The 14,297-nt window shown below is 43.0% G+C and overlaps 1 protein-coding gene across 1 annotated transcript in view; it reads left to right on the forward strand.

Moving 5' to 3' along the window:
• c4h18orf63 (chromosome 4 C18orf63 homolog) overlaps window positions 1–5,334 on the forward strand; it is a 66,664-nt gene extending 61,330 nt beyond the window's left edge. Inside the window, exon 8 of the mRNA XM_078539683.1 lies at window positions 5,253–5,334. Within this exon, the coding sequence (XP_078395809.1) occupies window positions 5,253–5,324 (72 nt within the window). The 3' untranslated portion in view covers window positions 5,325–5,334. The remainder of the gene's footprint in view (window positions 1–5,252) is intronic.
• Window positions 5,335–14,297: the final 8,963 nt, after the last annotated feature.

Below are 14,297 nucleotides of genomic sequence, written 5' to 3' on the forward strand. Positions count from 1 at the left end.
TACAAAACAAAAATTATTAATTTAGTTAAAAATAATTTTGAATAATGCTGTTCTAAAGGCACACAAATTACATAGTGACAAACAAATTTCATACAACCATATTAAGCATATTGCATGTCTTAAAAGCTTCAAGAAGACTAGTACTGACTGACCTTGTGCAAAAAATCACAAGTACTACTTGTTATGCACATATGATTAACATCATGCTTAATATGTTTCTCTTATTTAAAACAAAATAAAAGCACATAACTCAAACTACTTCAAGGACGGTGGCCAACTTAATTCCTTGGACATGTAGCCAATTTATTGCATCTGTGGTTTTGAATAGCCAAATTTCCAGTTATAGTCACTATAGGTTAACAACAGTTCATGGAATGGATATTCCCTTGAAACATGCATTTTGAATAACCAGAAGATTTTCTGTTGTTCAATGCTGGGAAAATGGCCCACTTTTAAAAATAAATACTAAGGTAGATTTTTAGCATGTCACTTGGGATAAAATTTGTGGTATGGAGCGGCTGCTCATTATAGCAATCACCCAGTTTTCATTTTCATTAAAATTTATTTGCCAGCTTTTACATCCTATTTGAAAGTTGAAAACATACCCCATTCATTTCCACACCTCAGAATATGAGCAGACTGATTTTAACTCACTTAGAACCCATCCACATAGAGTTAAAATTGGGCTCCTCATATTCAATAGTGTAAGAAAGTAACCTTTATTTCTCCAATATTGTTTGTGTTAATGAGTTCAAAACTTGAATGTTTAATTGCATTTATGCTAACTTCGTTCTCTTCATTTCGATCTCTTGTGAAAGGTCATGTGTTTTCCTTTTGACTATATTGTGCCTGCTATAGGTAAGATAGACAACTGGGACAGAGTGATGCCTATGCCTTTAAGAGGCTTCAAATTTTAAGGATGCAAACTTTTTGCCTCAAAGCCAGTGTAGAACTGCACAGCGGATCTATTTGATCAGTAATACAAGAATTGCTATATCATGTTCATCACTGATGGTTTCTAGTCTATATCCAGGTACACAAAATGTGAACTGCTTCCACCAGAACACTTCTGTGCTGGCCTTCTGAGTTCCACATTCAAAAACTGAAACTTATTCAAAACTTCACCATCTATATTCTACCCTACGTTAAGTCCTATTACCCTAGTACTTGTGAGTCTCTGTGGCCGTAGCTCTTTGAATTCAGACATGCTTTGATCTGCAGTCTTCTCATTGCTTTGCATTGTATCTACTACCTTTACATCCTCCTGCAGCTCAAGTGTCCACACACTCTCCATCTTGCAAATCTAGCCTCCTTTACATGTTTTCTTCTTTCTATCTTTGGTCACAGAGCTCACTCTAAAATGCTGCTCCTAACCTCCTCCTCAATGCTATATCTCTCCTTTTCCCCCAAGAACAGCTTGAACACCTACCTATTGAACCATTTGTCCAGTTACTTTATTCTTTCTTCTCTCACATCACTGCGCAGTGTTGCCTTTATGAAGCCTTTTAAGAGATCAATCGAGTAACCTTCTCATAATTCACACTAAAATAGTGTGTGGTGTTGAGGGGAAGCTTATAAATTAAGGCTGATTCCCTGCTTATGAGCTCCAAGAGAGAAGAGGCAATCACAGGAACCAATGGTCAGGAAATTGCAGACCTGTAGCCTCTGATTTCCATCCATTAATGTGAATGGAAGGAGAGCACTGGACACAAGCCAGAATTTCTTGGTCAGTCCTTCGTGGGAGTTCATTGAGTGTCTGATTGAGGAAGTAGCTCTATTAAGTTTATGCTACGAGGACTGTTGTTTCATTAAATACATACTCCACTAATATCACTAATAGATAGAAGTTGCCTGTCCTCTGTGGTCATTCAAGTTTGAGGGAGTTAGAAGTCCAGATTTACCAAAACAGGAAGGCATTCTTTCAGCTATGTATGTCGCAGTAAAAGTTTGATTCACATGTTTGTTTCAAAGTGTATATGTTATTTATTATTATACTTGTCCTAAAGATTCCTTCTTTTCCTAATTGCCATAGGGGACTTGTATGATCAACAATAACTGAAAGTTATGTAATAAGGGATTGCCTTTTAGAATTGGAAAATACCACTTTTTTCACTTGAAAGACGCTGTTGTCTCTTATTTTCCCAATTCTATAATTTGGAATAATGTCAAATCCTCACAAAAATGATTACTATATTAAAGTTGAATAAAATATGTTTTCAAATTTTTAAAACTCATTTATGGGATGTGAGTGTCACTGACTAGGCCAGCATTTATTGCCTATCCCTAACTGCCTTTGAGAAGGTGGTGGTGATCTGCCTTCTTGCAGTCCATGTGATGTAGGTACACCCACTGTGCTGTTAGGGAGGTAGTTCCAGGATTCTAAATGATTTATCCAATGAAAGAAAATGGATGGCATTAATAATTATTTGTGTTTGTTATAGTATGGTTATAATCTTCCAGAGATAAATGATGACGTTACACTTTACTACACTGTATACTTCAAGTTGATTGGAGAGAAGCTATTCACGTATCCTTGATGTAGAAAGAATCCATTATATAACTGTGTTCTCCTTCCTTTGCATACCACTAACGAACACCATGGCCTGAATTTTCCCATCGGCGATTTGGGGACGGGGCCCGCTCGCCGACGGGAAAATGACGTGGGATGACGTCGGGAGAAACCCCCAACGTCATCCCAGTCCATTTAAATCTTTAGGAATGTGGGCGGACAGCGAAATCAGCTGTCCGCCTGCCGACCTGTCAATGGCCAATTGAGGCCATTGACAGGGTAATTAAGATAATTAAAGACCCTGCTCGTCCAACCTTAAGGCTGGCGGGCAGGCCAGGAGCCCCAGCGGGCTTCTGATAATACATGAAACCTCATCCACTGGCGGGATGAGGTTACATGTCCGTTTTTAAAAACTTTAATAAATTTTATGTGATATTTATTAACATGTCCCATTTCATGTGACATTGTCACATGAGGGGGACATGTTAATAATTTTTTAATTTTTCTATTTTTAAAGTTTTTTAGATTGTCAGTAATCTCCCTGAGACAGCATTTAATCTCAGGGAGCAGTGCGCTCTTTTGCGTGCATGCGCGAAAGAGCGCAGTTTGACAGATGTGGAATCCCTCCACCTCCTGCACAGGAAGCACATAGCGCTTCCTGTCGGGCAGGCCACTGGGCGGGCTTTAATTGGCCCACCCACTCAAAATGGTGGCGGGCCCCGTTTCGGTGGCGGAGTTCGACTGCCCGCCCGCTGCCGAGCCGGTGGGGCCTGCCCGCCAACCGAGGGCAAAATTGTGCCCCATGTTCTTATTTAAAACAAGTGGGAAAGCACATAAAAAGAGATTCTTCAAGGGAAGTAACCAGAATAATCTGGTTCAATAATTCTTTAAGATGTTTTTGATTTTTGAAATGCCATTCATATGACCTTCGAGCTGTGTTCTCTGAAATGTCTGTAAATCTCTTGACAAGTTTATTCAAACAAGTTTACCTAGAAATTAGTCTGCTTAGCACCCATCTTTCAGGCACTACCTGGACTGTGGACAGGAAGCATGCGCTAATTTCCAGTCAAAATTGCATTGCTTGACATATTGTGTAATGATAAACAAGAAGCATCCTTTACCCATACTCAGCGTTAGTGATCGCCTGCAACAAAGAAGGCAGATAATTTAGTTGAATGTTTTTTATTCATTCAAGGGATGTGGGCTTCGCTGGCTGGGCCAGCATTTATTGCCCATCCCTAGTTACCCTTGAGATGGTGGTAGTGAGTTTCCTTGAACCGCTGCAGTCCATGTGATGTAGGTACACACACAGTGCTGTTAGGCAGGGAGCTCCAGGATTTTGACCCAGCGACAGTGAAGGAACGGCGATATATCTCCAAGTCAGGATGATGAGTGACTTGGAGGCATACTTCCAGCTGGTGGTGTTCCCATTTATCTGCTGCCCTTGTCTTTCTAGGTGGTAGTGGTCGTGGGTTTGGAAGCTGCTGTCTAAGGAGCCTTGGTGAATTCCTGCAGTGCATCTTGTAGATGGTACACACAGCTGCTACTGTGCGTCAGTGGTGGAGGGAGTGAATGTTTGTGGATGTGGTGCCAATCAAGCAGACTGCTTTGCCCTGGATGGTGTCAAGCTTCTTCAGTGTTGTAGGAGCTGCACTCATCCAGGCAAGTGGGGAATATTCCACCACATTCCTGACTTGTGCCTTACAGATGGTGGACAGGCTTTGGGGAGTCAGGAGGTGAGTTACTCATCGCATGATTCCTAGCCTCTGACCTGCTCTTGTAGCCACAGTATTTATATGGCTAGTCCAGTTCAGTTTCTGGTCAATGGTAACCCCCTAGGATGCTGATAGTGGGGGATTCAGTGATGGTAATGCCATTGAACATCATGGGGTGATGGTTGGATTCTTTCTTATTGGAGATAGTCATTGCCTGACACTTGTGTGGTGCGAATGTTACTTGCCACTTGTCAGCCCAAGCCTGGATATTTTCCAGGTCTTGCTGCATTTGGACATGGACTGCTTCAGTATCTGAGGAGTCACGAATGGTGCTGAACGTTGTGCAACATCAGCGAACATCCCCACTTCTGACCTTATGATGGAAGGAAGGAGTGTAAGAACTTTGATCCTTCAGATTCCAAATTTATACTTCCTCCCAATCGCCATTTATTCCAACCCCCAAACCTCCCACCCCACCTTCTCTTCCGACCCAGGTTGGAGCCCCCCAGGTCTCTTCTACCAATTCTGGCTTCCTCTCCTTCCCCTCAAAACCGGCCTCCAACCAGCTTCCCCGACCTGTGGCATCGACTTCAGTCTCAGTCCCCGATGACACATAGCTGAGGACTGCTGTGTCACTAGCAAAAGCCCAAACTTCGGCTCCTCTTAAATGAAAATATCTTCACATTTCACCAGCAATATTGTAATGAGGCCCATGGCCCAATAATTCGAAAACTTCAGACTTCAGCATTCAGGCACAGAGTGGATGTAGCACAAATGCAAGCCACTATGTCCAATTAAGGAATTGATGTGTACCAAAGATATGTATAGACCCAAAAAACATTATTAATCTTGAAAAAACATTAAATGTTTTAGCATTTAACTTTGAAAAACTAATGTTATAAAGATGTATCATTATTTTACAGTATCAATAAGAAGCTTAGTGTGGCGAACTGCATTCTTTGCCTTAGATGTTTAGCATTGCACTCTAAATTTTATTTTTATTGCTTCAACTGTTTCACCATATTCAGATGTTGGGTTCTGACAATCAACGTGAAGCATTAATACTCCCTTCTTCTCTCAATGGATATTTCCTGCTCTAAGTGTTTCCAGCATTTTCCGATTTTGTTTTAGATGTTTACTGTAAGTTGAATTTTACTGTCCTGTTGTACTACTACTGTAACGATTGGAACCCCACCCCCACACCCCCTAGATAGGCTCAGCGAGTGGAGACTAGAGCTCCAGCTCTTAATTTTGTGTTGATATACATTGGGTACTCACAATGGCCGGTGTGGGTGTCCCTTCATCATTGTATGGGTTGTCGCAGCCTATAGAATCCTCCTGTTGCCATCATATCAACTGGTATAAAATATGGTTATGACCATGGAAGGAGCAATTACATCACAGACTGTTACAAGATATGAGAACAAAAGCATTTGCTCATGAGGAGTCTTGTATATACTGTAATCACTTCTGTTAAGTGTGATCAGATAATTTAGGCAGTTTAGAATGAATTGTCTGATCACCACAGCTTTGGTTTGTTAACCAATATTTTTCTGAAACTCTAGTGCTCCTGCCATGCAGGGAGCTTGAATGTTAACCTTCCATTTGGGATGAAAGTCCCTTTCTTTTATAAGTTTAGAGTTATTTAGTTTGAACTGACAGTTTCACTTACAGAGACAGGAGGATGCGGGTGTGTAAAATGAAAGTGCCAGACCAATGGATTGGAGTTTAATTTTTAAGGTAGGAGTTAAGAAACTTTGAGGCATTCTAGATCCAATTTGTGAACATCTCTAAAACATTATTGCCACAGAGAACAGTTACATCCTTAATAAAGCAATTCAGTTACCCTTTTTGTTGTATTAGAAGTGAACCAGTTCAGTTTTTCCCGAGAGTGGATTTGGAACCAGTACTGACATCATTCTTCTCTGACCTAAAAGTAAACTTGCCTAGTCTCTGTGGACTACCAATAAAAATGACCAACAAGCCTTACTATGCTACCAATGAACTTAACATTTCTCAGGTAAAAGTAGAAAAGTACATTTAACACAACATTTTTGACACATAGTAGCATTGTGATAGTAATTAAAACTAGGTGCAGAAATATTTAAAGTGTATATGGAGTTAATTCTTAGGTGTCCCACCTAAGAACTTGGTTAGTTCCCTGCATTATGCTGTGCTACCAATTAGAAGTGACAGTAGCATACAAGGAAATTTCATGGCTTTTTTCACCTCTCACATATGCTTTAATTGAGACACTTCAAAGATATTATAGGCTTGATATTTGGAGTTACTCATGCATCTTGATCGCACACTACATTTTCTAAAGATAAGCCAGCGCATCAATTCTTTCCTCACTAAAGATTTCTTTCCTGCTGACAAAAGGAGGAAAAAAAGAGAAAGCAAAATACAACAGATGCTAGAAATCTGAAATAAAAACAAATCATGCTGAAAATACTCAGCAAGCCTGGCAGCATCTGTGGAGAGAGAAAGTGGGGGTGGGGGGCCGGATTTTATGGAGCCTGCAAGAGTGGAAAGCATGGTGCACAGGTGATTGAATTAGACAGGATGTGACATTTCAACTTCACAACAGTGGGTTGAGATACAGAGATAAAGGCTGGGATTTTCCGGCCCCGTTGCGGGACCTGCCGCGGACAAGGCGGCGTCCCAGCCAGAAGTCCATTGACTTTCGGCGGGACCGGAAGATCCCAGCAGCGGGTGGGTGCAGAAAATCCTGCCCAAAGTCAGCAACGTGTTTGTGGCATGTTGGTCCTCACACCAGATGTGGCGGGTTCATACTTGTAATACATTTGCATGTCATGAATACTCATTTGCGTGGAACAGTTTTTGATAAAGTTCCTACCATCATCATAAACTTAGTGGCACATGAGAATCTCAAGGCACCTAGTTCATGGTCGTTTAGAGGTGGCATGCAACAGCTGGCTTTGTGCAGTTGTGTCTAAGGTGAACAGTTGCCTTCCGTTGAACTCTGTGGCACAGTGTGGGGTGTGTGGAAAGACAGGAGCCTGGAGATGCAGAAGAGGGAAGGAAGAGAGGACAGAGGGTGGTGTACTGCGGTGCAGAGGAGCGAAGGGCCTAGCATCCTAGGTGGGGTGCCCCTGTAAGGGGGGGCAGGGGGAGTGCAGTTACGGAGAGGGATGGTAAGGTGAATGATGGGCCTAAAGGGTTGGCGCTGGTAATGTTGGGGTCCTGCGTATCGAATTGAGGGTGCTGGTGGCAGAGAGAAGCCATAGGGAGTTGGTTTTGGTAGGTGGGGGCATGTCCAGTGTCAGGGTCGAGTATTCAAAAGACTCATGGGGTGAGCCACTGGAGCAGATGAAAGCATTAAGGAAGATAACAGAAGGTGTCAGGGTCAGCATGGGCATTTGGATGGGCAGAAGTGTAAGCATAGAGGAGAGAGATGGAATGTCAAGACAAATGGTGAAAAGGGCCCAGGATAAAGAACGGAGAGTCAAGGGTCACGGAGATAAGGCAAAATGTTATGTTGGGTGGGTCAAGGGTGATGGGGTCAAGCTTGAGGGTGACCGGAGTAGGGTGAAAGGAATAAGTTTGTAAATTCACTCGCACAATATTGAGGGACTCAGGAAAAATGCACCTTTGGGTGCAGGGAATGTAGATTGATGTGGGAGGAGAACCATCTTGGATGGGTGAGTTCCAAGTTTGCACAATTGGCCGATTAAAGGGACTCCCTAATCATTAGTACAATGGATGAGAATCATGTACAAGCATGCTCTTGTATCTGTGTCTGCCCTCTTTTTGTAGTGCTATTACTGCAATAACCAGGGATTTCATTCATCTGATATTCCTGCAACCTTGGGAACAGGTGGAGAGAAGGCAAAGAAAGATAGTTCTTGCTGCCCAACAACAGAGGCTGCAAGGCTAAGAGCAGGCAGCACCAGAGGGGGAGGATTGTCTGGATGCAGCTGCCCAGGGAAGGCATCAGCAAACACTGACACATCAACGCATCCAGGGGACAAGAAACTACCTCCAGATGTCAGCGAGGTGCTGCCAGAGAGCCCGAAGGATGCCCCAGGAAACGGTCACTGAGATATATCGGATTGTTCATCAAGACATACAGCATGTGGATTTGGTGGCGGCGCCATGCCAATGGCTCTCAAGATTACAGTGGTGCTCAATTTCTACATCAGCAGTCACTTCCAGAGTGAGATGGGTGACATATGTGGCATTTCACAGCCTGCCACACAAAACTGTATATCGGAGGCAGCCAATGCCCTATTCCGTCATGCCAATGAATTTATATACTCCCCCACTGATTAAGACAGCTAGGCAGCAAGGTCAGCCCATTTGGTGCCATTGATCGGTTTCCTCAAATGCAAGGGGTCATCAACTCATGAGCATCAAAGCTCCCTAGGAATAGCCAGCTGCATTATTTGAGTCATAAAGGCTTTCACTCTTTGAACATACAACTGGTGTGTGACCACAGGGGAAGAATCATGCTGGCCTGTGCTCATTTCCCAGTGGGTTGTTATGACACAGTTATCTTGAGCAACTCACAGCTCCCAGAGCTTTTTGAAGCCTCAGCCCAGGTTGACAGATGGATCGTCAATGACAAGGGACATCATCCCCTGCATACATGGCTGATGACGCCAGTGAGACATCCCCATTGTGATGCAGAGGAGTGCTACAATCAAATTCATGCAACCACCAGAGCCATCATAGAGCACACCATTGCGCTTGTTAAAATGTGCTTCCACTGCCTTGACTGATCTGGTGGGCCTCTGCAATACACACACCCCAGGGTGTCATGAATAGTAGTGGTCTGCTGTGCACTGCACAACCTGGCTCTGCAATGTGGGCACATGTTGCAACGGGAACAGCATGAGGAACACCAGTCCTCCTCAGATAATTTGTCGGAACATGAGGAGGCCATAAATGCAAATGAGCCTTTCATGGATGCCAGCCATGGAGAAATATGCAAGGGATGCCAGAAACAGCTTGATCTGTACAAAATTTGCACAACAATAAGGTATCTGCATGACATTCCTCCACCGCCAGACCTCTACTGCCTTCCTAGGGTGCAGACTGAGCCCTGCCATCCTCCCTTGCCGAATTAGCTATAAACCTGAATGCTCTACCGCACACTTGCTGATGAGTGCTGCCTTGTCCAGTTATTCTGATCCAGCACCATTTCAAAGTGCATTGATTGCAACTGCACCTGTCTCAGTTATACCTGCTAAGAGTAATGTGGGCCAATATCCTCAAGAGTGGAAAGAAGGGGGGCCAGTTATGCCTTCATTTTAAGTCATGTTCCACAGAATGATCATCATAGAAGTAACAATTAACATGAACATTCAGTAAAGAATGCACAAAAACGCAGCACATCTCATTCAGGAATAATGTCCAAGTCCCTATCCCCTCTCTAGCCATCAAATTGTGACAAACATTGGTATGCCATGGCTGCCAGATTATCTTCTGTGTATATTTACAAGTGCAAAACAGATGGATAAATCACCCATGTCACCTTTGTACTCTTTCTTAAATGTTCTTTTTCTGCCTCTATGCCTAGATGCAACCCCGACATCAGTAGCTGAGGTGGAAGCAGTCTGCTTAGTGTGATACCCATGGCTTTCAATGACCATGATGGTTTCCTCTGGGGGACCCTGAGGGCTCCAGCCTACCAGAGGTCTCCTGCACTGATACAGAGGTGTCCCCCTCAGCCTCGCCTTCTGGAGCTATTTGGATCAGTGGCAGAGGGGAAGATGAAAGTGGCGAAACCCTGAAAGGAGTGTCCCAGGGCAGGTGGCAATTGCCCCTCCTCCATCTGAATGTGCAAAAACACCTCCCTGGGGGAAAGGGGTCTCAGGAGGACAGTCTAGGTGCTTCATCCCCCTCTCACTTAGCCACTGCTGCATTAAGACCATGGCTAGAGCAATGGAATGCAGGCCCGGGTGCATATGGATCAAATGCTTGACCTGGCTTTCTATGACAGTTGCCATCCTCTCCATGGATGAAGCTATGTGCTTAAATGCCAGCAACATGGTAGAACTCATAGCTAGCATGGACTACTCTATATCCCCCTCAAAGCTGCATATAATCCCTAGCATATCAGCCATATTTTCCCTTAACCTCTGCTACATATCCTGCAGGCTTCTTACGGATGCAACTAGAGGCCTGCCATTGGTGTGGGGCTCAGCAGGAGCCTAGTCTCCAGCAGTCCTCTGATTGTCTGGAGACCTGGCTGTCAGAGCATCCCCCAGCTGCTGGAACGTGGGTTTGGTGTTTTCAGCAGATTGTCTTCCAGAATCTAAACGTGAATTCTCCGTGGACTGTGTGGGTGTGACGATGATGGAGGCTGCTTATGAGATGGATGATTGTGCATCCTCTGGGGCATTGGCGCCTTTGTTTCCAGAGATGGAGTCTTTGGGTTCCTGCTGTAACTATGGCCTGTTCCTTGGATGGAGGTGTAGTGGAAAACAAACAATCACAATAAGAACCATCACAGTTTGAACAAGTTACATTTCATCACATGCCTCCTGTTACTCCATATGTCATTACCAGCATGGTTGTCTCTTTTTCCTTATGTCAGGCCAGCCTGTGACAGGTAGTACTACCTCTTCACCAATGTCTTCATTCCCTCTTCCTCAGTGGTTGTCAGGAGCCTGAGGTCAGGAACTCCTCCTCCTATCCATCTCACATGCATTGTCAGTCTGCTTCTCCTGCATGACAAAGTGCAGAGTTAGTGGTTTGTTAAGTGACACCTAACCCCTTTGTCTGCATGCATCTCCATTACACATACGGGCCTGTCCATCACATGTTACATCCAAGCGTACACAAAAGCCAAACTACAAATGCTTTGGCCTTAATTGCCACTTGGCGTTAAGGCTGATCACCCATTCACTCTTCTGGCATAGCTGCCCACTTGCACATTATTATTGATAACCCCCTGAGAGACACCCGTTGAAGATACAATACTGGCACTTACACTGGCAGATTGGAGCAGGTCGTTGATCCGTTTCCTGCACTGGACATAAGTTCCGTTCTGTACAGTACGGTTGCTCAGCTCCACTATGACTTCCGTTCAGGCTGCCTTGGTCAGGGCCTTCTGATGCCATAAGCACCTCCCACCTTTCCCTGACAGCCTGGAAGAGAACCTGCAGGGAGGCATCACTGAACTGTTGAGCAGCTCGCTGTCGACGCTCTTCCATGAGGAATTTGTGGAGGAAACTGCAGTGTTCTGGCAGCAAAGCACAGCCTCCATGTTGAACAGGAGGCTCTTTAATAGGCAGCCGTAGCTGCAGCACTGCTAGCTCTCGGTAGGTTTCACCAATGAGAAGTTTTCCCCGGCACTGAATTGCTCGTCTTTCTTGTAAATGCACAGGCCCTTTAAATTTTAATTGTAATTGCGTTTGAAATGGTAAAGGGCGAAAGAGTGGAAATGGCGCATTCTTCCGGTTACGCACTTGGGAATGGCACGCCATTGACAAAATTCTGCCCTTAAGGTCACAGCCTGAAACATTAACTCTGTTTCTCCCTCCACAAATGCTGCCAGACCTGCTGAGTATTTCCAGCATTTTCTGTTTTTATTTAGGAAAAAAATGAGAAGTTTTATTACAAATCATAGGAGCGATTTGGCACTCACTAGGAGTGCCAATTGAACATAAGAACATTGTAGCCTGATCTTTCCAACTTTCACTCTCTCTGAATGGTTTCCCCTTTGCTGAATGTGAGAGATTGCAGAACCACCTTAATGCAGAAAGGTATGTCATGTCATGTGTATCCATGAGTTCTGGTAATAATATTATATTGTCTTTATATGTTTATAAATTAGACAGTCCAGGCAAGACCACCAAACCTGACTACCAAACCTGTCTCCAAGACTGCTCTAACACAGGTTCCCACAGTCAAATATGTCATCAACAAAAGTTCTTCAATTTGCCCAATTGGTGGAAGTCAAAAGACCAGAGTCTTAGACAATGAGAAGAAAATCGACTTAAAAGCAAGGTTGGAGCCTGGTTCAGTAAATACCGCTATACAATGTGGAAGCACATTCAGAGCAACAGATAAGACAGATGTGGTTTTCCAGAATTCTTCACAAAGTGAAAAATCACAAGTTGCTACATTAGCTACACCCCATCAGATGGTTGTAAATTCTACTTCATATAACCGTAGTTCCAGTGCTTACAAGATTATACCCATATTTAAAAGCAAACTACTGCAACAAGATAAACAGTTCATAAGTGCAAGGATTAACGAAAGTAAAGCTAATCAGTATGACAAATTTAACTCAAGGAAATTTTTAACTCTAAATCCATCAACTGCAAACACAGAAATACAAAGACCAAACAATATGCAAGAAAAGGAATCCAGGAGTGAAAAAGAAATGATCCTGCTAGATATTGCACAAAAGCAAAAGTCAATTACAAATGTAAGAGTGGAAAAACCATGTGCTAAACTGATCCAAAATGCAAGTTCACATTCTGAGGTAAACATAAATAGTACTGTGCTTTACAAATCAAAAATAAGTACAGAAATTATGAAACCTGGAGCTAAACCACTTAAGACATTTGGAAAAAATCAAGATCAGAGCACCACAGAGGCAAAACTACAACTGGTACAGCAATTTCTGATGGACAATGCACAAAATGGAATAACAACTTGACAGGAAATCATCAACACAAACAAGTGAGATAAGATCTTATATTTCAAGTAATTTCTGCGTTTTTTATATTGTAACCTGCATTATTTTTTCATGCTTTTTTTAATATGAAAGTAGATGCATGATAGTTTTATATTAAACAATTTATTTCTCATGTATAATGACTGCTGAAATGATTAGATCGTTTATAATGTTACGGCCGGTCCCCAAGTGAGGTCCCCCAATTTGTTATGATCCTGGACGAGATATCCCAGATTGTTACGCTCCCAGGCGAGGATGGATAAACTGGCTCCCCTTCTTTATTCAACCCCCTTGGTTGGTCACAACAAGGTTAATTTAATGGGGATCCCTTCCCTCATGGATACCTTTTCCCAGTCCAGATGTATTTATGTTTTAAAAGGAGTCAATTTAACCAGGCTTTCTTGAGTCAAAAAAAGAGCGAGTTTATTGGTTACTAAAAACCTGAGAGAAAATAATAAAAATGCAACACACATACACACAGATTAGAAATGAGAAGTTGAGTCCGAAAAATAAAATTTATAAAAGATATACGGATCAATATTTGGCTTGTCTCAGAGGAGTAGATGGCGAAACGTTGTGGCCATTAAGTTGGGTGATTCTGGTAGAGCTGACTTTGGCAGTTGAGCATTTGGTTTGGAGACATTTGGTTCTTCTGGTTAGCTGCAGGGGTTGTCCTGTTTCCTTCTTATCTGTGGCTTTGCTAATTTACCCCCAGCCAGAGAGAGAAGCGAGACTTCTACTTGCGAGCAACAGGGATGCCTAGTTGCTGTTCTGCTGTGACCTTCACAGCACACACTAGCACCCAGAGCTAGAACACTAGAGCACAAGATCAGATTTGCAGCTGGCTTTTTAACCTGTCTTTTTGCCTATTCCTGGAAAGGAAAAACAAACATGTATTTCGCCAAGAATCTCCTTTCTTTCAACTCAGCTCCTGTCCACATTCTGAGACATAACCCAACAGGAGATGGTTTCTACTGAGATGGTAATCAGCCTCTATTGTCGCAACCAAGGGAGATTAAAGTTCAGTATTTTGCATTGCATCTCTCCCTTTCAAATGTCTCTGTCCAAAGTGGGCCTTGACACCCTTTTAGGTGTGACATTCCAGGGCCTCCCTGGACTTGTCAGTCAAGTATAACCCACATCGGAATTTCTCAGAAGGTGGTAACTTTACATTCTCAGCCAGCTTTTCACTCGTATGTCCTTTTTTTTTACAAAAACACATGTCTTCATCAAAAAGTTCAATATGCCCATAAGTAATTTGGGCTGTGATTCGCTGTCATGACAATAAGCAACATTTGAAAGAAATGGTTTAGCTCATTTGGTCTCCTATTTGTTAACAGGATACCAGTGTAGTTAAGATAACATTGCACTTGTTAATGATTTTTTTACAGGTTGTATATTTAAAATAGCTCATTTT

Source organism: Cetorhinus maximus, chromosome 4, assembly GCF_964194155.1.
Source record: "Cetorhinus maximus chromosome 4, sCetMax3.hap1.1, whole genome shotgun sequence".
Lineage (NCBI taxonomy): Eukaryota > Metazoa > Chordata > Chondrichthyes > Lamniformes > Cetorhinidae > Cetorhinus > Cetorhinus maximus.